This window comes from Rhineura floridana, chromosome 1 (assembly GCF_030035675.1).
Source record: "Rhineura floridana isolate rRhiFlo1 chromosome 1, rRhiFlo1.hap2, whole genome shotgun sequence".
NCBI classification, from domain to species: Eukaryota; Metazoa; Chordata; class Lepidosauria; order Squamata; family Rhineuridae; genus Rhineura; species Rhineura floridana.
This window is the reverse complement of record NC_084480.1, coordinates 282736736-282760682: the sequence shown is the minus strand read 5'-3', so window position 1 is coordinate 282760682 and position 23947 is coordinate 282736736. Positions and strand designations below refer to the sequence as shown.

The 23947-nt window shown below is 43.0% G+C and overlaps 1 protein-coding gene across 7 annotated transcripts in view; it reads left to right on the top strand.

Moving 5' to 3' along the window:
* Positions 1-20680: 20680 nt before the first annotated feature.
* TRIQK (triple QxxK/R motif containing) overlaps positions 20681-23947 on the top strand; it is a 133881-nt gene continuing 130614 nt past the window's right edge. For 5 of the 7 annotated variants that reach the window (XR_009759655.1, XR_009759658.1, XR_009759657.1 and 2 more), the window contains exons 1-2: positions 20681-20765; positions 21576-21720. Coding sequence is in view for 2 of the 7 variants with exons in the window: in XM_061602911.1 (XP_061458895.1) it covers positions 21712-21720 (9 nt within the window). In the remaining 5 variants the exon portion in view is untranslated. Of the gene's footprint in view, positions 20766-21107; positions 21157-21430; positions 21721-23947 lie in introns of those variants that run through there. The other 2 variants (XR_009759659.1, XM_061602902.1) reach the window with 2 other exon arrangements.

Here is a 23947-nt window from a genome sequence, read left to right as displayed (position 1 = left end):
AGAACACAGTCACTGTACTTTATAGATTACAGCAAAGCCTCTGTGTAGATCATGAGAAACTATGGAATGCTTTAAAAGAAATGGGGATGCCACAGCACTTGATTGTCCTGGTGCACAATTTATTTTATTTATTTATTTATTTAATTTCATTTATAAACCGCCCTTAGCCAATGGCTCCCTGGGCGGTGTACAACATACAATAATAACAATAATCAACAAAAATCGCAAGATATAAAATACAGATACATAATAGGACTACCTAATGTTAAGGTAATTAAAACATTAAAATACATACAAATGAATTAAAATGCCTGGGAGAATAGGAAGGTTTTGGCCTGGCGCCGAAAGGATAACAGCGTAGGCGCCAGGCGTACCTCCTTGGGGAGACTATTCCATAATTCGGGGGCCACCACCGAAAAGGCCCTAGATCTTGTCATTACCCTCCAAGCTTCTCGATGAGTCGGTACTCGGAGGAGGGCCTTAGATGTCAAACGAAGTGCACGGGTAGGTTCATAGCGGGAGAGGCGTTCCATCAGGTATTGCGGACCCACACCGTATAAGGCTTTATAGGTCAATACCAGCACCTTGAATCTGGCCCGGAAACAAATCAGCAACCAGTGCAAACGGGCCAGAACAGGTGTAATATGTGAGGACCGATTGGTCCTCGTCAACAGTCTGGCTGCTGCGTTTTGCACTAGTTAGAGTTTCCGAACCGTCTTCAAGGGCAGCCCCACATAGAGTGCATTACAGTAATCCAATCTAGAGGTCACTAGAGCATGAACAACTGAGGCGAGGTCGTCACCGCAGAGATAGGGGCGTAGTTGGGCTACCAAGCTAAGATGGTAGAATGCATTCCGAGCCACTGAGGCTACCTGAGCCTCAAGTGACAAGGAAGGATCGAAAAGAACCCCCAAACTACGAACCTGTTTCTTCAGGGGGAGTGTAACCCCATCCAGAACAGGATGAACATCCTCCATCTGTGCGGAAAAGGCATTCACCAACAGCGTCTCAGTCTTGTCTGGATTGAGTTTCAGTTTATTAGCTCCCATCCAGTCCATTATCGCGGCCAGGCAACGGTTCAGCACATCAACAGCCTCACCTGAAGAAGATGAAAAGGAGTAATAGAGCTGCGTGTCATCAGCATACTGATGACAACGCACTCCAAAACTCCGGATGACCGCACCCAAAGGCTTCATGTAGATGTTGAAAAGCATGGGGGACAGAACCGATCCCTGAGGGACTCCACAATGGAGAGTCCAGGGTATCGAGCAATGCTCCCCAAGCACTACCTTCTGGAGACGATCCGCCAAGTAGGAGCGGAGCCACTGCCAAGCAGTACCCCGACTCCCAACTCCGCGAGTCTCTCCAGGAGGATACCATGGTCGATGGTATCAAAAGCAGCTGAGAGATCAAGGAGAATCAACAGAGTTACACTCCCCCTGTCCCTCTCCCGACAAAGGTCATCATACAGGGCGACCAAGGCTGTTTCTGTGCCAAAACCGGGCCTAAAACCGGATTGAAACGGATCTAGATAATCGGTTTCATCCAAGAGTGTCTGGAGCTGGCTGGCAACCACCCGTTCCAAGACCTTGCCCAGAAATGGAACATTCGCTACCGGTCGATAGTTGTTCAAATTATCTGGGTCCAAGGACGACCTCTTTAAGAGAGGTCTCACTACAGCCTCCTTGATACAGCGAGGGACAACTCCCTCTCTCAAGGAGGCATTGATCACTTCCTTGGCCCAGCCGGCAGTTCCAGCCCGGCTAGCTTTTACTAGCCAAGAGGGGCAAGGGTCCAGTACCGACGTGGTTGCACGCACCAGTCCAAGCATCTTGTCAACTTCCTCAAGCTGCACCAACTGAAACTCATCCAATAATTGAGGACAAGACCGTGATCTAGGTACCTCAGTGGATTCAACTTTCCTAACATTGGAGTCGAGATCCTTACGGATGCATGCGATTTTATTTTGGAAGTGCCCCGCAAACTCGTTGCAGCGGGCTTCAGATGACTCTGTGATATCCTGAGGGCCAGAATGTAAAAGCCCTCGTACTATCTTAAAAAGCTCCGCTGGGCGGCATAAAGATGATCTAATAGTGGCAGCAAAATAACACTTTTTTGCTGTCCTTACCGCTTCTACATACAACTTAGTGGAGGGACTTACCAAGGCATAATTGCATCCGTCAGGAGTTCGCCTCCATCTGCACTCAAGCCTCCTCCTCTCTTGTTTCATCACTCTCAGCTCCGGGGTATACCACGGAGCTGTATGAGCTCTACATCGAAGGGGGCGCGCAGGAGCGATCGTGTCAACAGCCCGGGTCATTTCCGTATTCCACAGTTTGACCAGGGCCTCGACAGGAGCACTAGTCTTATCAGCCAGAAAGTCTCCCAGAGCCTTGTGAAAACCCAGAGGATCCATTAGTCTCTGGGAGCGGACCAGGGAGGAGTTGCTCTTTCCCAGCTCTGCCCACCTGGGTATATGGTTCAGCATCATGGTAGAACCGAAGAACGGGGAGGTGGGGTCGCTGTGATCTATAGGAGTTCTTTCTCGCTCACCAGGCACCCTGTCCAGGTGACGACTGGCTTGGAGTGTCTCCAACTTGTGCTGGGCCAGAGAGACAGACTGGGAATTTTGTTGGTGTACCGCCCACCCTGCTGCTCAACAAATTCCCTAACTGAGCTGACAGAAGTAGTCTTGGAGGTATTGTTGCGGTCCCCTAGACTATTGGTACTGGGGGACTTCAACATCCATGCCGAGACTGCTTTATCTGGGGCAGCTCAGGACTTCATGGCCTCCATGACAACCATGGGGCTGTCTCAATTTGTTACTGGCCCGACGCATGTGTCGGGACATACCCTTGATTTGATCTTCGCCACTGGACATGGGGATGGTGATCTGGAGGTTGGCGGTTTTTCATCTATTCCGTTGTCATGGACAGATCATCGCCTGTTGAAGTTTAGACTCACAGCGTCCCTTTCCCTCTGCAAGGGTGGGGGACCTATTAAAATGGTCCGCCCCCGGAGACTAATGGATCCGGAAGGTTTTCAAAGGGCTCTGGGGGATTTTCCGACTGAGAAGACTGGTGCTCCTGTCGAGGCCTTGGTCGATCTGTGGAATACAGAGATGACCCGGGCGGTTGACATGATCGCTCCTATGCGCCCCCTCCTATGTAGAGCTCACACAGCTCCATGGTATACCTTGGAGCTGAGAGCGATGAAGCAAGAGAGGAGGAGGCTTGAGTGCAGATGGAGGCGAACTCCCGATGAATGCAATTATGCCTTGGTAAGTGCCTGTTCTAAGCGATATATAATAGCGGTGAGGGCAGCAAAAAAGAGCTATTTTGCTGCCACCATTAAGTCATCACTTTCCCGCCTAACGGAGCTCTTTAAAATTGTACAAGGGCTTTTACATTCTGGCCCTCGGGATATCATAGATTCATCTGTAGCCCGTTGTGACGAGTTCGCTGGGCACTTCCAAGATAAGATCGCATGCATTTGCCGGGACTTAGACTCCACTATTATAGCAGTTGGATCTAATGAAGCATCCAGATCACGGTCTTGTCCTTATTTATTGGATGAGTTTCAGTCTGTGCAGATTGAGGATGTTGACAAGATCCTTGGAATGGTGCGGGCGACCACGTCTGTGCTGGACCCTTGCCCCTCTTGGCTGGTGAAAGCTGGCAGGACCGGAACCGCCGTCTGGGCCAAGGAGGTGATAAATGCCTCTTTGAGAGAGGGAGTGGTCCCTGACTGCCTAAAAGAGGCAGTAGTGAGACCACTCCTGAAGAAAGCCTCCTTGGACGCAGATAATTTGAACAACTATAGACCTGTGGCAAATGTTCCGTTCCTGGGCAAGGTGCTGGAACGGGTGGTTGCCGGCCAGCTCCAGGGGCTCTTGGATGACACTGATTATCTTGATCCATTTCAATCCGGTTTTAGGTCCGGTTTTGGTACCGAAACAGCCTTGGTCACCCTGTATGATGACCTCTGTTGGGAGAAGGACAGGGGGAGTGTGACCCTGTTGATTCTCCTTGATCTCTCAGCTGCTTTTGATACCATCGACCATGGTATCCTTCTGGGAAGACTCATGGAGTTGGGAGTTGGGGGTACTGCTTGGCAGTGGCTCCGCTCCTACTTGTTGGGTCGTCATCAGAGGGTAGTGCTTGGGGAACATTACTCGACACCCTGGACTCTCCATTGTGGAGTCCCACAGGGATCGGTACTGTCCCCCATGCTCTTTAACATTTACATGAAGCTGCTGGGTGCGGTCATCAGGAGTTTTGGGGTGCATTGCCATCAGTATGCTGATGACACGCAACTCTATTTCTCCTTCTCATCTTCCTCAGGTGAGGCTGTTGACGTACTAAACCATTGCCTGGCCGCGATAATGGACTGGATGAGAGCGAACAAACTGAAGCTCAATCCAGACAAGACTGAGATGATGTTGGTGAGTGCTTCCCCTGCCCAGATGGTGGATGTTCATCCTGTTCTCGATGGGGTTACACTCCCCTTGAAGGAACAGGTTTGTAGCTTGGGAGTTCTTTTTGATCCTTCCTTGTCACTGGAGGCCCAGGTGGCCTCGGTGGCACGGAATGCCTTCTACCATCTTCGCTTGGTAGCCCAGCTACGTCCCTATCTGGACGGTGATGACCTCACCTCTGTTGTTCATGCTCTGGTAACTTCTAGATTGGACTACTGCAATGCGCTCTACATTGGGCTGCCCTTGAAGATAATTTGGAAACTACAGCTAGTCCAGAATGCAGCGGCCAGACTGTTGACGCGGACCAGAAGGTCCGCTCATATAACACCTGTTCTGGCTCGTCTGCACTGGCTTCCTATTTGTTTCCAGGCTAGATTCAAAGTGCTGGTTTTGACCTATAAAGCCTTACACGGCATGGGACCGCAATACCTGGTGGAACGCCTCTCCCAATATGAACCTACCCGTACACTGCGCTCAACATCTAAGGCCCTCCTCCGAGTGCCATCTCATCGAGAAGCTCGGAGGGTGGTGACTAGATCTAGGGCCTTTTTGGTGGTGGCCCCCGAATTGTGGAATAGTCTTTTTGATGAGGTGCGCCTGGCGCCGACGTTGCTATCCTTTTGGCGTCAGGTGAAAACCTTTTTATACTCCCAGGCATTTTAAAGTGTATTTTAAACTGTTTTTAAAGTATATTTCTAATTGTATTTTACTAGTGTTGTATTATGATGCTGTTTGGTTTTTGTTGTTGTTTGTCTGTTTTTGGCTTTTGACTTTTATTTTTATCGTAGTTATATATTGAGCTGTTTATCTCTTATGTACACCGCCCAGAGAGCTGTTAGGCTTAGGGCGGTATATAAATGAAATTAAATAAATAAATAAATAAATAAATAAACTTAATAGGTCCCCCACCTTTGCAGAGGGAAAGGGACGCCGTAAGCCTAAATCTCAGCAACCTATACTCTGGACAAGAGGCTACTGTAAGGACAGAATATGGAGAAACCGATTGGTTCTCCATCGGAAAGGGTGTGAGACGGGTGTATTTTATCACCCTATTTGTTTAATCTATACGAAGAACATATCGTACAGAAAGCGGGATTGGATCAATATGAAGGAGGTGTGAAAATTGGAGGGAGAAACATCAGTAATTTAAGATATGCAGACGATTCCATACTACTAGCAGAAACCAGTAATGATTTGAAACAAATGCTGATGTAAGTTAAAGAGGAAAGCACCGAAGCAGGACTACAGCTGAACATCAAGAAGAATAAAGTAATGGCAGCAGAAGATTTATGTAACTTTAAAGTTGACAATGAGGGCATTGAACTTGTCAAGGATTATCAATACCTTGGCACAGCCATTAACCAAAATGGAGACAATAGTCAAGAAATCAGAAGAAGGCTACGACTGGGGAGGGCAGCTATGAGAGAACTAGAAAAGGTCCTCAAATGCAAAGATGTATCACTGAACACTAAAGTCAGGATCATTCAGACCATGGTATTTCTGATCTCTATGTATGGATGTGAAAGTTGGACAGTAAAAAAAGTGGATAAGAGAAAAATCAACTCATTTGAAATGTGGTGTTTTAGGAGAGGTTTGCGGATACCATGGACTGCAGAAAAGACAATAATTAGAACAGATTAAACCAGAACGACAATTAGAAGCTAAAATGATGAAACTGAGGTTGTTATACTTTGGACACCTAATGAGAAGACATGATTCACTAGTAAAGACAATAATGCTGGAAAAAACAGAAGGAAGTAGAAAAAGAGGAAGACTAAACAAGAGATGGATTGATTTCATAAAGGAAGCCACAGACCTGCTTACAAGATTTGAACAGGGTGGTTTATAACAGATGCTATTGGAGGTTGCTGATTCATAGGGTCGTCGTAAGTTGTAATCGACTTGAAGACACATAACAACAAGTTGCTAAAACTAGGGCTGGGTACAGACCTTCAGATTTGATTCATGGGCCTGATTTGTGAATCCAGATTGCACCTGATTTGGTCTGATTTGGACCGATCCAGAACTAATTTGTTTCTCCGTAGATCAGAATTGTGATCTGGAAAATACAATTGTTTGGAAATCCTATTGACTTGCATTGTGAAACCAAAATGGCTATAACTTTTTCTTTTACATAGCTGTGTGAAAGATGGCTAAATTGTAGCCCCTACAGAGGAGATTAACGTTGCCAAATTGCAGAGCAATAGCTTCAGGAGTTTTAATGCTACCTACTTTTAAAATTTGCTTTTTTTGAAAAAGGAACAAACATATATTTTTAAAGACTGTTGGTGGGTGCTCAACCCTGCCAATTCTCATGTTCCCATGTTTGGCCTGTTCCTTCCATGGAAATTTTGAAAAAGAAATCATTTGAGGGCTTTTCTGTTTTCTTCTTCTAATTATTAGGTTGAGATACTAGGCAGGGACTGGCAGCATCAGGCAAACACTGGTGGGCAGCCCTAGGCAGATATACATCGGGGGGGAATTAAATATTCAGGAGTTTTTTTGAGGGGCAGATTGTCAGCAGTGAGAAAAAAACAATAAATTTATTCACTAGAGTCACAGAGAGGCCCTATCATATAAGGAGCAGATTGCTGGCAGCAACAATGTGAGGGGAAAATACAATAAAATCAGTGCCTACATGTCTTCGTAAGTTAACTATTGAGATCTAAAACAAAAACAACCATTGTTGTTGGTGTTGTTACAATAAAGGATTCTTTAAGAAAGGATGGGAGTGATGAGACAGACAGACAGACAGACAGACAGAAAGAAAGAAAGAATGAATGAAAGGGGGTGAAATGGGTGTGAGAGACCCAGGCCACATTCACATCATATATTTATTCCACATTATTCCATTCTAAACACTCATGGCTTCCTCCAAAGAATCCCAGGAAGTGTAGTTTCTGCTGAGAGTTTTTGGGAGACTCTTACTCTCCTCACAGAGCTACAATTTTCAGAATGGTTTAACGGTCACCCCCTCTTCCAAGAGAACTCTTAAAACTGTAGCTCTATGAAGCCACTGCTCAATGCAGGAATCCAACTTAAAGCATACCCGATAGATGGCTGTCCAGCTGCCTTTTGAATGCCTCCAGTGTTGGAGAGCACATCACCTCCCTAGGTAATTGGTTCCATTGTTGTGCTCCTCTAACAGTTAGGAGGTTTATATAGCTGCGAGAGTGGCTATATACTATAGCCAGCGTGGATTTTTCACATTCCGCAATGTTAAATTGAAAATACCCCCATGCCATTCTGATGCTTCCCATAAGCTCATTTCAAAACAAAACCTTCCAAAATCTATAGTCCTGAACTCAGAAACGCTTGCTTAACAACTGTCTCAATTTTCATGGCGATAAACAAAACAGTCAGAAAGAGTCGAGAGTTCAAAGTCTAAAGAGAGAGAAAAAAATCCAGATGCCTTTTGGACTTTTTTCTGTCAGAGTTCTCATAATCTGTTGGAATTCAATAAAAATCGGCCATGTTCACAGAGTACCTGAAATCCTGTTGCCCTTGCCCCATACTCTGACCTTCATCTTCTGCAGTTTAAAAGTTAAAAAAAGGCCTGGCTGATTTTTAATTAATTTAAGAAATTTTGCTTTGAACAGAATGATAATGTCAGGCATGCTCAGCAAGAATCAACTATCAGTGTTCTAAAAGCCAGACTCACAGCTGTTTTGCTTGGCTAATCAGGGCGACACCCACACCAGACTGATTTCACATGAGACAGTCATGGCTTCTCTCAGAGAATCCTGGGAAGTGTAGTTTATGAAGGGTGCTGAGAGGAGACTCCTATTCCCCTGAGAGAGCTCCAGTGGTCAGAGTGGTTTAACAGTCAGCCACTCTGACTGAAGCTCTGTGAGGGAAACAGGGCCTCTCCTAGCAACTCTCAGCATCCTTCACTAACTGCACTTCCCAGGATTCTTTGAGAGAAGCCATGACTGTCCAATATGAAATAAAGGCCTGGTGTGGATATGGCCAGGGATTGCTTCAGTTTAAATTTGGGTGGGAGGCTACCCTGTGCCTGCTGTAAAATAAAAAGGTGGGAAACACTGAAAAGCAATGATACTATTCACAATGTTTTCCTTTTGGATTCCCCTCTGCCCAGTGCCCACCCACCCAATCTCCTCCCCTCCCCGCCCCTCCCCTGGGTGTGTTGGACTAAGACCTGGGAGACCAGGGTTCGAATCCCTACACAGCCATGAAGCTGATTGCATGACCTTGAGCCACTCACTGTCTCTCAGCCTCAGAGAAAGGCAATGGTAAAACCACCTCTGAATACTGTTTACCATGACAACCCTATTCATAAGGTCGCCATAAGTCGGGATCAACTTGAAGGCAGTCCATTTCCATTTTGAAACATGATTGTACAGCAATAAATCCCATTGAACTCAAAAAGTATGCAACTGATCAAACCCATCCTCCCTTCTCCTCCCTCATATCCCCTCCCTCTTGTCCCTTCCGATCCACTCCTACCCCCTCCCTATGGTCAGTTTTACCTATCTAATTATTGCACTGGAGTAAATACCACTGAACTCAATAAGCATGCAAATGTTCAAACCTGCCCTCCCCTGCCCCTTCCTTTGCCCCTCCCCCTCCAATCCCCTCTTTCCCCTCCCTTTCTCCTCCCTCTCCTCTCCGCTCCCCCTGCTCCTCCCCCATGGTCAGTTTTACCTATCCTAACCATGATTACATAGTAGTAAATACCACTGAACTCAATAAGCATGCAAATGATCAGACCTGGCTTTCCCCTTCTTCCCCCCTCCTCTCCCTTCCTGCTCCCCTCCTTTCTTCCTTCTTCCTCCTTCCCTGCTCACTTCAGCCATCCCTCCCTTCCCCCATCAGTTTTACCTATCCTAAGCATGATTGCATAGGAATAAATCACACTGAACTCAATAAATATGCAAATGATCAAACCTGTCCTTCTCCTCCCCTCCCCCTCCTGCCTGCTTCCATCCCCCTCCTCCCCTCCGCCCTCCCTCCCCTCCCTCCTCTTCCTCCCCTCCCCATCCCGTTGTCAGTTTTACCTACCCTAAGCATGATTGCAGGGGAGTAAATCCCACTGAACTCAATAAGCATGCAAATGATTAGTCCATTCTCAGCAATCTTGCACAGGATCCCATTTCTTACCTCCCGGATTAAAAAGCAGGGAAATTCACTAATAGGCAAAAAAAAACCTTTCGGTTTAAGAACATACCTATAGCCCACAGCTATTTCTATCAAACTTTAAAAAGCAGGGAAATTGGGCAGCTCTAGTGAATGCACCAGGGGAGCAGGAGACATGACCTCCTCTCTGAGATATTGGACTGCCCTACAAATTTGTCAAAATGCAAACACAATTTGCAATTTTAGTGAAATCGTTTTCTTTTGCTTCTATTTCTGTGAATATGTGAAGTACAGCAACACTTTGCAAAATTTACACTAAAAGAACTGCAAAAATTATTGTGGGATAATGGCACTGACTATTCTGCAGAATAGTCTCCAGTGGACACCAGGAGTGTCTGTTTGCACAAGATAAAACAGTGGGAGGTGAAATATATTCTAGCAAAATTCTAGGTGTGCTCTATGTTTTTAATTGACCGTGCCCACCTTGCCTTAAATGAAGGGGTTTAAACATAGCAGGTTTGTTTTTTCCAACAGCTAAAGTCATTCCTGAAGTAGGAACATATTGTAATCAATCTGATTTTACATCAAACTGCAGTTTCAGATTCAACTGTTAATGCACCCAAAATAGAAATAGAACATAACCTCCAATTTGAAACACAAAAGCCTGTCTTCACCATCATATGACACTGACCAATAAAAAGGCTTTGAAATTAATAAAAATAAATTTGACAAAGGTTTCTAGGATGAATAATGAGATAAATAAAATTTTCTAGATTAGATTCTCTGTAGAAACAATAGTAACACAGAAATGATGCAAAGTAAGAAGAACACCAACAAACATAAAAATGTCATTCTCCATCTTTGAAGATGGCAGGTATTGCCACCACTCACCATATGCTCAGAGGCACATGTTACCAAATTCTTCCAAGGTACACAGGAAGCGGATTGGACTGTGTAAGACCAACCCAAATTGTGTTTGCATTTTAACAAATGTGTAGGGCAGTACAATATCTCAGAGAGGAGGTCAGGTCTCCTGCTCCTCTGGTGCATTCACTATAGCTGCCTAATTTCCCTGCTTTTTAAAGTTTGATAGAAACATCTGTTGGCTATAGGTATGTTCTTAAACCGCAAGGTTTTTTTTTCCTATTAGTGAATTGTTCTTATATTCAGATGAAAACTGGCATTCTGCAACTTGAGCCCATTATTCTGTGTCGTGCACTTTGGGACAATTGAGAGGAGATCCTGGCCCCCCTCTGTGTGACAACCTTTCAAGTACTTGAAGAGTGCCATCATATCTCCCCTCAGTCTTCTCTTCTCCAGGCTAAACATGCCCAGTTCTTTCAGTCTCTCCTCATAGGGCTTTATTTCCAGTCCCCTGATCATCCTCATTGCCCTCCTCTGAACCCATTCCAGTTTGTCTGTATCCTTAAGTGCGGTGTCCAGAATGGGATGCAGTACTCAAGATGAGGCCTAACCAGTGCTGAACAGAGGGGAACCAATACTTCATGCAATTTGGACACTATACTTCTGTTAATGCAACCTAAAATAGCATTTGCCTTTTTTGCAGCCACATCACATTGTTGGCTCATATTCAGCTTGAGATCAACAACAATCCAAAGATCCTTCTCGCATGTATTATTGCTGACCTAAGTATCACCCATCTTATGACTGTGCATTTGGTTTCCTTTTCCTAGGTGTAGAGCTTTGCACTTAACCCTTTTAAATTTCATTCTGTTGTTTTCAGGCCAGTGCTCCAGCCTATCAAGATCCCTTTGAATTTTGTTCCTGTCTTCCAAGGTATTACCTGTCCCTCCCAATTTTGTATCATTTGCAAATCTGATAAGCATTCCCTACATTTCTTCATCCAAGTGATTAATAAAAATATTAAAGAGCACTGGGATCAGGACAGAGCCGTGCAGTACCCCGCTTGTTACCTCCCCCCAGTTTGAGAAGGAACCATTGATAAGCACCTTCTGAGTACAATCCTGTAGCCAACTGTGGATCTACCTGATAGTTGTTCCAGCCAGCCCACATTTAGCTAGTTTGCTAATCAGAATATTATGGGGCACTTTGTCAAAAGTTGAGATATATTTTGTCCGCAGCATTCCCACAGTCTTCTAGGGAAGTTATTTGATCAAAAATGAGATAAGGTTAGTCTGGCAGGATTTGTTCTTGATAAAACCATGTTGACTTCTAGTATTCACTGCGTTGTTTTCAAGGTGCTTACAGACTGACCACTTTATAACCTGCTCCATAATTTCCCAGGGATCAATGTCAGGCTGACTGGTCTGTAGTTCCCAGGTTCCCCCTTTTTGCCCTTTTTGAAGACAGGAACAACATTAGCTCTCCTCCAGTCATCCGGCACTTTACCCATCCTCCACGATTTTGCAAAGATAATAGACAATGGTTCCGAGAGTTCTTCAGCCAGTTCCTTCAATACTCGAGGATTCCATTCATTGGGCCCTGCGGATTTGAACTTGTTCAAAGTGATTATGTATTCCTTGACATTTGTCTATCAATCTCAAGCTGCAATCCTGCCCCTTCACATTTCTCAGGAGGGTCATAGACCGTTTTTGGGGAGAAGACTGAGCCAAAGTAGGAATTGAGCACTTCTGCCTTTTCTTTGTCATCTATCATTTTGCAATCCTCGTTGGGTAGCCGTACCACCATTTCTTTTCTCTGTCTTTTACTATGGATATACCTGAAGAAAGCTTGTTTGTTGCTTTTGGCATCTGTCACCGAAGTGAAGAGGCTAGAAAGCACAGAGTCCCAACAGACTTAACTTAATGCATTTGGCCAGAATTGGATGATTACCAAAAATAAATTCCCAGACATCTCCCAGTACAGTCAAATATTTATGCAAAAAAGGGCGAAGCCTTTATCTGGTGGTGCTGTGAAGCACACTATCATTGCCCTTTCACAATACTGTCATTCTTGTGTGCTTATAATGCCAAAGGCAAAAGCCTCTCACCTTGTATTTTGTGCAGTGCTAGCATATTTTATTATAAGCCCTGTCTTTTCCCCTTCCAAATGCATTGGTATTGGCTTCTTTATCTTCTTTATCTTTATTCAAGACCTCCTCTTGAATTGCCAGAGAATCCAATTCTCCAGAAGTTGAAATATGCAAAACTAGGCCATGTGTATCCTATATTTGAAACAGAGCTGGGACATCTTGCAAACTGTGGAAAGAGAGATGCCTTGAAAGAAATAGTAAATCTTTTGTATAGTTGGTACCTTGAAAGATCTTCCTACATTTTCTGAAAAGACATGGAGTGGGAGTGAGGAGAAATTGATTGCACTGAAATGGTAAAGAAAGAGGTAAGAATAATTGGAAAGAATAGGGCATTTAATGTATAATTAATTCTCCACTTTGAAATAGCCTTTAGTTGAAAATAGTGGGCACAAAGCAGGGATGTAAATATGTAATTTATTTTCTCTTTAGTAAGGCTGGAGCAAGACAGGTCCATAACATTTATTTCATTTTCCTGTTGAACTAACCAGGTAAGAGATTCAAACCCAATGTAACTTACTAGGGCTACAATATATAGTCCATGACGGGAAAAGTCAAAACTCAGTCTGAGATTCAGGAGCGCATGAGACAGCTGGTCTGTGACAGTGGAGCTGTTAAACATTGGAATGACCATGAACATGGTAAAACGCACCTTAGTTTTTCAGCTGGGACTGTCTTAACTGCCTTTCAGAAATCACTTAAGCTGGAGTTCTGTGGCAGAGTGCATGCTCGTTCCCTGGTTTGTTCTCTGGCATCTCTAGCTAAAAAAAGGACACAGTAGTTGGTCCCCCCTGAGATCCTGGAGAGCTGCTGTCAGTCAGAGTGAACTGCTGGGGGGTGGCACACTTTGTCCTAACATATGCGTTTTTGTAATCATTGGATGGTTGGTGAACTGCCCTGAAAAATTCACATAAGTGCGAATTTCAAAGGATGGCTGTGCTTTGGTTCTCATATTGTTGTGGAAAGTGCAGATTTTCCAAATTCGGCTTGAAATGCGAACTGAATCAAAAACTTTTGCTCATCCTTAGTGGGAAGCCTGTGACTCTCTAGATGTCGCTAGATCCAGTTCTCATCATCCCTGACTAATGGCCATGTTGGCTGGAGCTGATGGGAGTTGTAGTCCACATCTGGAGGGCCCCATGTTGGCTGTCCCTGCAATGTAAGGCAGCTTCCTGCATTCCCTGTGTGCATTTGTAATGTCCCAGACCATTCCCTGTGACCTCCCATTAAAAGGGATTCTCATAAGCAGAGCTAGAAAAGACCTCCTCTTGAATTGCCAGAGAATCCAATTCTCCAGAAGTTGAAATATGCAAAACTAGGCCATGTGTATCCTATATTTGAAACAGAGCTGGGACATCTTGCAAACTGTGGAAAGAGAGATGCCTTGAAAGAAATAGTAAATCTTTTGTATAGTTGGTACCTTGAAAGAAATGGCAACCATTCAGCTACCATCTTACATGTACGTTCACACATTCAAGAAGTAATCAGATTTCAGGGGTGTGCTCACAATAATATCAGTCTGGCCTTTATTCATTTTCAGTTGATCTTCAGTTCATGGGGGGGGCAGAGGGAGAGTATCCAGTTACTTGCTTACGATATCCATGCTTAGGGCAGCTTTTAGGGGGTAGCAGTAGCACATATTGGGGAAACAGCAGGAAGTTGGACCTGAATAGTGCAGATGGAGGAAGGAAAAAAGAAGACAGTCTATATTGAAGGGGGATTAAAAGCCTCCTGAAGTGCTGTGACTTTTTCTTCAAGATATAACTAGAGAGAGAGGGCAAAGGGGAAAGTTGCCCAGGGCCTCCTCCCTTCTTTCAAACCCCTTCCTTGAAAGCACCCAGTAAGTGCTTGTCACCTCACTGCTTCAGACATCTGATGAAAATAAAATTGTACACCCCCACCCACCTAACATACCAGGGACTGTGCGTGGATTGCATAATACATTTTGGGAGTGGGTGGGAGTGGAGAATGCCTCAGTGAGACTCATCTTTCCAGTCCAGGTGTCCTTTCTACTCTGAGTCTCAGAAGAGGAGCTAAATTATACCATCCATTATCCCAGGCACCATATTTGCATCAAAATTATTTGCATACATCCTCCTGTCAGGATACCAGTCACTTTTTGGCTTCAGCTCTGTGGCCACCATTCACTGCTTTTGACATCTTGACATCCACTGCCTTTCTGCGTGCTTTGCAGCATGCTAAATGCTTCAGTCAACCATGCATACTTGCAGAAGCCCTTTATTGTTTGGTGAAGATGATGTTCAGGGTGAGACAGTTACAAATTCTTCTTTGCCAAAAAATCCAGCTTCTTGAACTTTTTTTTTAAAGTAAGAAGTTTCCTCCCCAAACTGTGCATCTCTAAGTTTATATAGTCTAATGATAGGATTTCCCTTCCAGATTCATTTGGGAAAACAGCTGCCTAGAAAGGAGAATGTGGGCAAGAGAAGCTTTCCCCATTTTTTTGCTGTACCAGCAAGTAATACTGCACCTTTGAAATGGAACTGTAAAAGGAGGAGGAGTCCATTCGTTTAGGAACAGGGGAGAAATTCAGTTCAGTTTACATTTTAACACACACCTACCTCATTTGCTCTTCCTAGAACAATATGTGGACCAAAATGGAGCTATACATCAAAATTTCTCCAAACAAAAAATGTGTACAAAAAAGCATATATTAGAGGGAACGCATGCATAACAATGTATTTGTGAAAATAACATACAAAATGCATTATACTAGGGGCAACTGCTTGCAAAAATGTATATATTAGGAGAAATGTACACTAAAATGCTGAACAACTTTCCTGAGGACTTTTTTTAAAAACAAAAAAAGGTCGAAACTGAAGCAGAAACATGACGAACTGAGCTTAAGGCTGGAAATAAGAGAGGCTCAGGAAAACTGAACTTGGCAGACTTGTCCATCCCTACATCCATTTAAACGTCACTGATTTAATGGCTTTTGATCCTGTACACAGTGATTGAATCCTATTGATTTTCATGGGGTTTAAGCAGCTTTTCTGAGTTCAGGATAGCAATCCTCACTGGGCAATCTTGACAGATATTTATTTTATTTTTTAATAAACAAATCTATCTACTGAGGGGATCTAAAATTTTCACCAAATATTTATGTGTTGTTTATTTGCCCCCCCCCTTTTAATATGCAGTTGGCTGGTTTTATACCAGCCTATTCCTTTCACTCTGGACATATTCTTCAATATTAAAACATTTCTTTAAATGCCTCTGTTGCTGGGCATGTTTCTTAGACTGAATCACATAAAAGGTCATTAAAGTTGCAGGCTGCCGTTACTTCCACATGTCAAACAAAAGGTGTCTTAGGGCTAATTTAATGACACGTGAAATTGGTAAACACAGGGCAAGATGGTGACTGCCTGGGAGGACAAGAAAGCTCTAAATTTTTCTGTAGTGATGGCAACTGCCTTTCTCCTCCCCTGACAATGGTCTGGACCAATAGGATACATATTAAAAAATGGGCTTAGGAACCAGTGCACTGGAGTTCTGGAAATGTCCGTCCATTATCAGATGGCCCGACTCATTATCAACATGCTTGCTTCTGCCATTTAAACATTCATCTTAACTGACACACAGTTATACCGTCCATCAGAGGATGGCTTTGAGCGTAGTTTTGAGCTGCATTTCAGTGGCATGTTATGTGGAAGTGGGTTGATATCCCACTTGACACATGAGCCCTGCTGAATCAGGATAAAGGTCCATCTAGACCCCACAGTGCCAAGAAGATGCCTTTCTGAAGTCCACAAGCAGAGTATGAAGGTAATAGCTTTCTCCCACTTTTGTTCTTCAGCAGCTGACATTTAGTGGCATACCGCCTTGGATCCTGAACACTGCATATATCCATCATGGCTAACAGCCATTGATAACTGCGCTGAGTGGAAATTTTTCAACTTGCTTGGTGTGAGAAAATATAAGATATTTCTTTTTTTTCCCTCATAAAAAAGAGACCATTTTCCACAGAATTTTCTCCAAATATTCTATTTATTTATTTCATAGAATCATAGAATAGTAGAGTTGGAAGGGGCCTACAAGGCCATCAAGTCCAACCCCCTGCTCAATGCAGGAATTCAAATCAAAGGATTCCGGACAGATGGCTGTCCAGCTGCCTCTTGAATGCCTCCAGTGTTGGAGAGCCCACTACCTCTCTAGGTAATTGGTTCCATTGTCGTATGGCTCTAACAATTAGGAGGTTTTTCCTGATGTCCAGTCGAAATCTGGCTTCCTGTAACTTGAGCCCAGTATTCCATGTCCTGCACTCTGGGACGATGGAGAAGAGATCCCGGCCCTCCTCTGTGTGACAACCTTTCATGTACTTGAAGAGTGCTATCATATCTCCCCTCAGTCTTCTCTTCTCAAGGCTAAACATGCCCAGTTCTTTCAGTCTCTCCATATGGGGCTTTGTTTCCAGTCACCTGATCATCTTTGTTGCCCTCCTCTGAACCCGTTCCAGTTTGTCTGCATCCTTCCTGAAATGCAGAGACCAGATCTGGATGCAGTATTCAAGATGAGGCCTAACCAGTGCTGAATAGAGGGGAACTAGTACTTCACACGATTTGGAAACTATACTTCTGTTAATACAGCCTAATATAGCATTTGCCTTTTTTGCAGCCACACCTCATTGCTGGCTCATATTCAGCTTGTGATCAACGACAATTCCAATTCACATGTCATACTGCTGAGCCAAGTATTCCCCATCTTATAACTGTGCATTTGGTTTCTTTTTCCTAAGTGTATAACTTTGCATTCATCCCTGTTGAATTTCATTCTGTTGTTTTCAGCCCAATGCTCCAGCCTATCAAGGTCCCTTTGAATTTTGTTTCTGTCTTCCAGGATATTAGCTATGCCCCCCAACTTTGTATCATCTGCAAATCTGATAAGCGTGCTCTGTACCTCCTCATCCAAGTCGTTAATAAAAACGTTAAAGAGTACTGGGCCCAGGACCGAGCCCTGTGGTACCCCACTCGTTACTTCTGCCCAAAGCTTTGCTGAAGTTGAGATATATTATGTCCACAGTATTCCCACAGTCTACAAGGGAGGTTACCTGATCAAAAAATGAGGTGAGATTAGTTTGGCAGGATTTGTTCTTCATAAATCCATGTTGGCTCCTAGTAATCACTGCATTGCTTTCAAGGTGCTTACAGATTGACTGCTTTATAATCTGCTCCAGAGTTTTTCCAGGGACTGATGTTAGGCTGACTGGTCTGTAGTTCCCTGGTTTCTCCTTTTTGCCCTTTTTGAAGATAGGGACCACATTAGCTCTCCTCCAGTCATCCGGCACTTCACCAGTCCCTCATGATTTCGCAAAGATAATAGAGAGCGGTTCTGAGAGTTCTTCAGCTAGTTCCTTCAATACTCTAGGATGCAGTTTATTGGGCCCTGGAGATTTGAACTTGTTCAAAGTTATTAGGTATTTCTTGACCATTTGTCTATCAGTCTCAAGCTCCAATCCTGCCCCTTCAACTTCATGTTTCCCGGGAGGGTCATAGACCCTTTTTTGGGGAGAAGACTGAGCCAAAGTAGGAATTGAGCACTTCTGCCTTTTCTTTGTCATCTGTTATCATTTTGCCATCCTCATTGAGTAGTTGTACCACCATTTCTTTTCTCTGTCTTTTACTATGGACATACCTGAAGAAAGCTTTTTTGTTGCTTTTAACATCCCTCGCTAGCCTCAGCTCAGTCTCAGCTTTAGCCTTCCTGACACCATCCCTGCAATTCCATGATACCTGCCTGTACTCTTCTTTTGTGGCCTGGCCTTCTTACCACTTCCCTGTATGTGTCCTTTTTTGTTTTCAGGTCATTTATAAAAGTATTTATATACCACCTTCTCACAAAGCATCAAAAATATTCCCTTTTGTTTTGTTTTGTTGCGGCAGCCATTTCCCACCACCCAGCCAAAAAGAACCCCATCCAGAATAACACTTGGTCCATGGCATTGTAGATGATGCAAAATGATGCATTACAGATGATGGTCAGGCTGCCTATAGAGTTGCTGATGCTGCAAAAATAACCCTGATGGGAAAAAAAAAGCTATGAGAACACCACTGCAAATGGTGAACCCCACCCCAGAGAAACTGTGGGATAATTTCTTCTCTTCCTGATGACAGAATCTCCCTAACTTCTCCAAGTGTCCACAAATAGAATGGAGACTTTTGAGACCCCATATACACACAGCTCTAATTGATAGCTCTATCCCCATGAATTTGTTTAATCTCCTTTTAGTAATCTAAAATAGTGCCCATCATAACATCCATAGCAGAAAATTCCATAAATTCCATAAACAGGACTGCTTCCTGTTCTCTATCGCCAGTTTATTTCATTTGATGACCCCAAGTCCTAATATTATGAAAGAGGTAGAAAAAAAATTGTCTCCATCAACCTGAATCTCTAACATGCCCTTCCTCCCCACCCCCATTCATCCTCATTTCTAAATTGATAAGGCCCAAACATGTTAATGTTTCTTAGTATTCCAATCAACAAAAGCCCTCTTGTGCATGTTTACCTACTGGACCAGTCAGCAAAGAGGCTGCTGATGTTCTAAATGTTGTCTTCCCTCAGTTGTTCACCCATAAATCTTCTGTTCTGCCTCCCTCCCTAGACCATGATTCCCCTCTCCAAACAGTTTTAGCCACATAGATTCTTTATGGATTAGTTAGAATTTAGTATCTGGATGAGATATTACGCGAAGACTGAAATGGAATAGGAAGTAGAGGAAATAGTCTGTACCAGGAGAAGAACCATAGTTCAGTGGTAGAGCACATACTGTGCATGCAAGAGATCCCTGGTTCAGTCTCCAGCACCTGCAGGTAAGGCAGAAAAAGATTCCTGTCTGAAACCGCAGACAACCACTACTAGTCAGCGTAGAGTGTAGAGTATGGAGCAATATTCCAGTTCTGTATAAGACAACCACCCTGTGTTCTCGTGATTCACAAATGAAGTCCAAGTCTGAAGTCCAAATGATGCAGGAAACTGCTAAAGCGAAGCAAAACAAATCTGGGTCTGGTCACTGCCTGGATGAGAGACTAGCCTTGAGTTCCCTAACCCTATCATGAAAGACAAGTTTGTATGCTTCTCAAAGTAAACCCATTAAAATTAATGGACCAAAGTTAGTCATGTCCATTAATTTCAATGGACCTACTCTGAGTATGACTAACACTGGATACAACCCACAGGATATACATGCTACAAAGAGATAAACTAGTGTTTAGTGCAGGGATGGAAACCTGTGACTTCCGGATGTTTCTGGACTACAACTCCTATCATCTCTCTCCATGCTGGGTGGTGCTGAAGTGAGCTGGAGTCTAACAATATCTGGCCCTAGTTTATCAAAAGGAGCTGAAGCATGTCTTGAAAAATTAAGTCTCCATGTTGGATGCACCTTTCATTATATGCTCTTCAGAGTAGAGAGGTTTCTCTATTTCCGCCAATATATATAGGCAATGGCATCATTCCAAATGAAACGGGATAAGGATGGGAAGGCTGATAGCTCAGTAGCAGAGAACTTGCTTTGTATGTAAAAGGTCCAAGTTTCAATCTCTGGCATCTTCAGATAGTGCTGAAACCTACTGCCAGTAATTGAATCCAATTATAATCTGGATGGACCAATAGTCTGATATAAGGGAATTTGCTATGATACACTGCAATTCCCTGACACGGTCTGTACACTACAGCTATCAGGCACAAGAGAAACCTGGAAGAAACACTGGAAGGCAAGATGAAGAGATATGAAATTATGAATGAGATGGAGGGATCAGAAACAGGTAGTCATAAAAGCCCTTTCTAAGGGTACAGACACACTTACTGTTCTGCCCATTCCAGTGCATCTCCATCTGTCTCTTCTGAAAAAGGAGGCATACAACGCTAGTCAAACCTTGCCCTTTTTTCTGTAAAACCTGGTGGGATCTGTTTGAGTACATTTTTAAAAAAACCCAGCTTCAAGCAGATTTTGCAAATGATTGGCAGCTCAACGGTTCCCCCTCCAGGTGTGGCCAATGGAAACGCTTTGCTGAAGGCGACTAATGTGCTCACAGCCTTAGATAAGAAAGACAGGAACTATCCCTGTTGAGTTTCAGGCCACTGTTTAGGGGTAGGACTGTAGCTAAGTGGTAAAGCATCTCCCTTCACACTGAAGATCCCAAGTCCAATACCCAGCATCTCCAGGTAGGGCTGGGAGAGACTCCTGCCTGAAACTCTTGAGAGCCACTGTAAGGCAGTGTAGACAATACTGAACTAGATGGACCAATGCTCTGACTCAGGCAGCATCCTATGTTCCTAGAAGTATTTTATTTCAAGTGACCTTTGCTCTATGAATGCTTCTCTAATGTTTTAAATAATTTTTTATATTCTTTGTTTTAAACTTCTGAGATTTTTTTTGGTGGTTTAATTTATATTTTAAATTTTGTACATTGTATATTGTTGTAAGACATGTTGAGACCTAAAAGAGGATATGCATTTTTAAAATAAATAGATAGATATATAAACAAATAAATCCAATCAGGCACTGCAAAACAATACCTGTTTTAGGACCAAACAAGATTCATTTTGTGGCACGGTAGGTTTTGAGAGAACTTCCTCATGTTAAAAGTCAAACAAAAACAAATGTAGACAGATTTTTAATTAAAGGGTTTTCTTGTATAATTTCCAGCCTAAGGAAGAGTCAAGGGTTTAATTTTGATACAGCTCCCTTTGCTCGGAAATAGAAAAGAGTGTTACTCAACCTTCACTTGCACACCTTCAGTGAATTATAATTATAGAAAGACCTGCTGACTTACAGGATATAACGGCGAAAAATAAGAGGAGTTACATATATCAAAATATGCCTTCATTCTTTATGCACTCCTCTTTGCTAGATGGCAGCAGTATCATTATTCTGTGTCAGCCTTTGTTGACAATCCTGTTTTGAGTTCTGCTAATGGAAAACTATCACACTGATTTGCTTCAGTTTAACCTAATCTTCCTGTCACACTACAGGTATTTTCCATTATGCATAGCATATCTATGGTGATAGGTAAACGATTTTGATGAATTCTGACGCAGTCTTTAAAATAGTGGGACAGAAGTGTTATTTTGGAACCAACAATAGCATCAGAGAAATGGCGTCTCTCAGATGTCTAAGGTAATTTGGCTATTTTACTTCATCTTACCAATATATATATGACTCTGGTTGTGATGGAGGCTGCTTTTATGTTTCAGTTGTACAGGCTGGTGAGAATAATGCTTCACTTGTTACTATGGATGGGTAAATCTGTACATTTTGATTTCTCTCTGTTTACCATTTCTCCAGTCTTAAGTTCAGTTGCCCACATTTGCATGTCACTTTGTGCATTTTTTTTAAAAAAAGTCAATGAAAATTAATCAGCATTTAGTTGAAATTTCTCAAAACATGCACATTTTTGCAAACCGGTTTTCCCTAATATATGCATTTTTCTGCACACTTTGCCCTTGCCATATGCAGTTTTATACAGCTGACTTGACTGGAGAACTGCATTGCAAAATTTGAATAAGTGTACATTTTGAAGAATGTCTGTCTTTTGGTTCATGCATTGTTTTGGAAAGTGCAAATTTGGTAGGGTCCCCTTTAAATGTGAACTGAATCAAATTTCTCCTCCATCCCACCTTGCTTCACTTTTACCAAAGTGTTAGGTAGGGAGAATTTGTGTGGCCAAATTGCCATAGTCAGGACTGGCCCAAGCACTGGAATCCTTGAAGAGGAACATGCAAATAGCAATCATCTCCCAGGAATTAATATGGGGTCTAATCCATTGGGGCATTTGCCTGCATAAGCCCCACAGAGATGAATGGAAACAGTGTATTATGCCATGCCCTTGTGCAGTTCCTGTTCATTTTGAAAGGACCATTCCGTTTAATTCCATGCACTCTTCAATAACAACAGGATCAATTGTCCTGTAGTGTTTTATCTTCCGTCTCTCCCCTTTCTTTTTTTCTTTTTTAATTATGTTTAACTTCGGGCTCTGCCAGATAGGGTTGCCATGTTCATGGCCTGAGCCGGGCCTGGCAACCAAGAGGTCTTCTGTATCTTTAAAAGTTGTGCAGGGGGAAGGGAGAATTCCACCTTGTGGTTTTTCTCATTACAATGTTGCAAGAACACCTGCACTTGGCTGACTTTCTCGTCTCCTAAAGATACAGGATCAGTCTCAGGCCATGAACCTGGCAACCCTACTGCCAGATGATCTGTTTTTTGAGCATTCATCCTGATTTGTTTGCAAGGAGATTAGAGAATGTGAGCTATTTTAAAATAACATTAATTCTGGTTTCTTTATGGGGAGGTTAGATGATGTTATGTCAGTGTTACAGTTTCTAGCGCATTTCCCCATCATTGCAAAAACTATGAACTTTGGGGGAGGGGGGTTGTGCAAGACTCCCAATCAACTATCATTGCACAACCTGATTTTGGCAGTATGTAATTGAGTCTTAGAGGTCCAATGAACCCTTCTTGAAATGAATGGAAAGTGGAACTACTAAACACTGAAGTTAACAAGGGCAAGTTCTACTTCCAGCAACTGGGTTATAGGTGATTTGGAGATTTAGGAATATATTCCCAGGTAGAGTGATCAGAGTGTAGGTGACCAGGTAGAGTGTAAATGAATTTTAAAGTAAAGTAACCTCCACATGGCCATTACACATATACCAGCCCCTCAGAGATGGGAAAGAAATGATTAATTTCTCAAGAGTAATTTTCTGTAAAATAGACTGTCCATATCTTTTTAAGGCTGAAAATGTCACACTTGTACAAAGAGTGTTCTTGGGAGCTGCGTTTGGTCATTTGTTAACCACTGTGATATAAAATGTAGAAAATCCATGTGTAATGCTTCAAATCTCAAATCTGGTTAAAAAGGTCAGTTGCAGCCTAAAAGGACTTGACATTTTCCCTTTAAAAATCTGACTTTTTGACTCTGAGCTAACAGCATTTTGAGCCTGAAGGATAAATGCAAAAAGCTGGTTTCAATTAAACTATTGTGGGGGAATCTTCTAATTTATAAGATAACATTCACAGAGCTTCTTTCCATTAAGAACTTGATCGACTGGAAAAAAATTATTTCCTTAGTTATTCTACCATCTTTCTGTGCTTTTGTACATTTTACACAAGAGAGGGTCAGGGAGTGATGGTCAAGATGTGTAATGTCATGTCATGAAAGCAGAAAGCGGGAGCCTTCATGCAAACCATGTATAGGATATCTATCCCCCACTAACCTGCTTGCTCTGCCTATTCAGGCAGAACACAATCTGTTTCAGCTGGTTAAAGCAGCTATCCTATGTGCACATACTTAGGAACAAGTCCCACAAGTGGATCCTGCAACAAAATGTTGCAGTGTATCCTCACT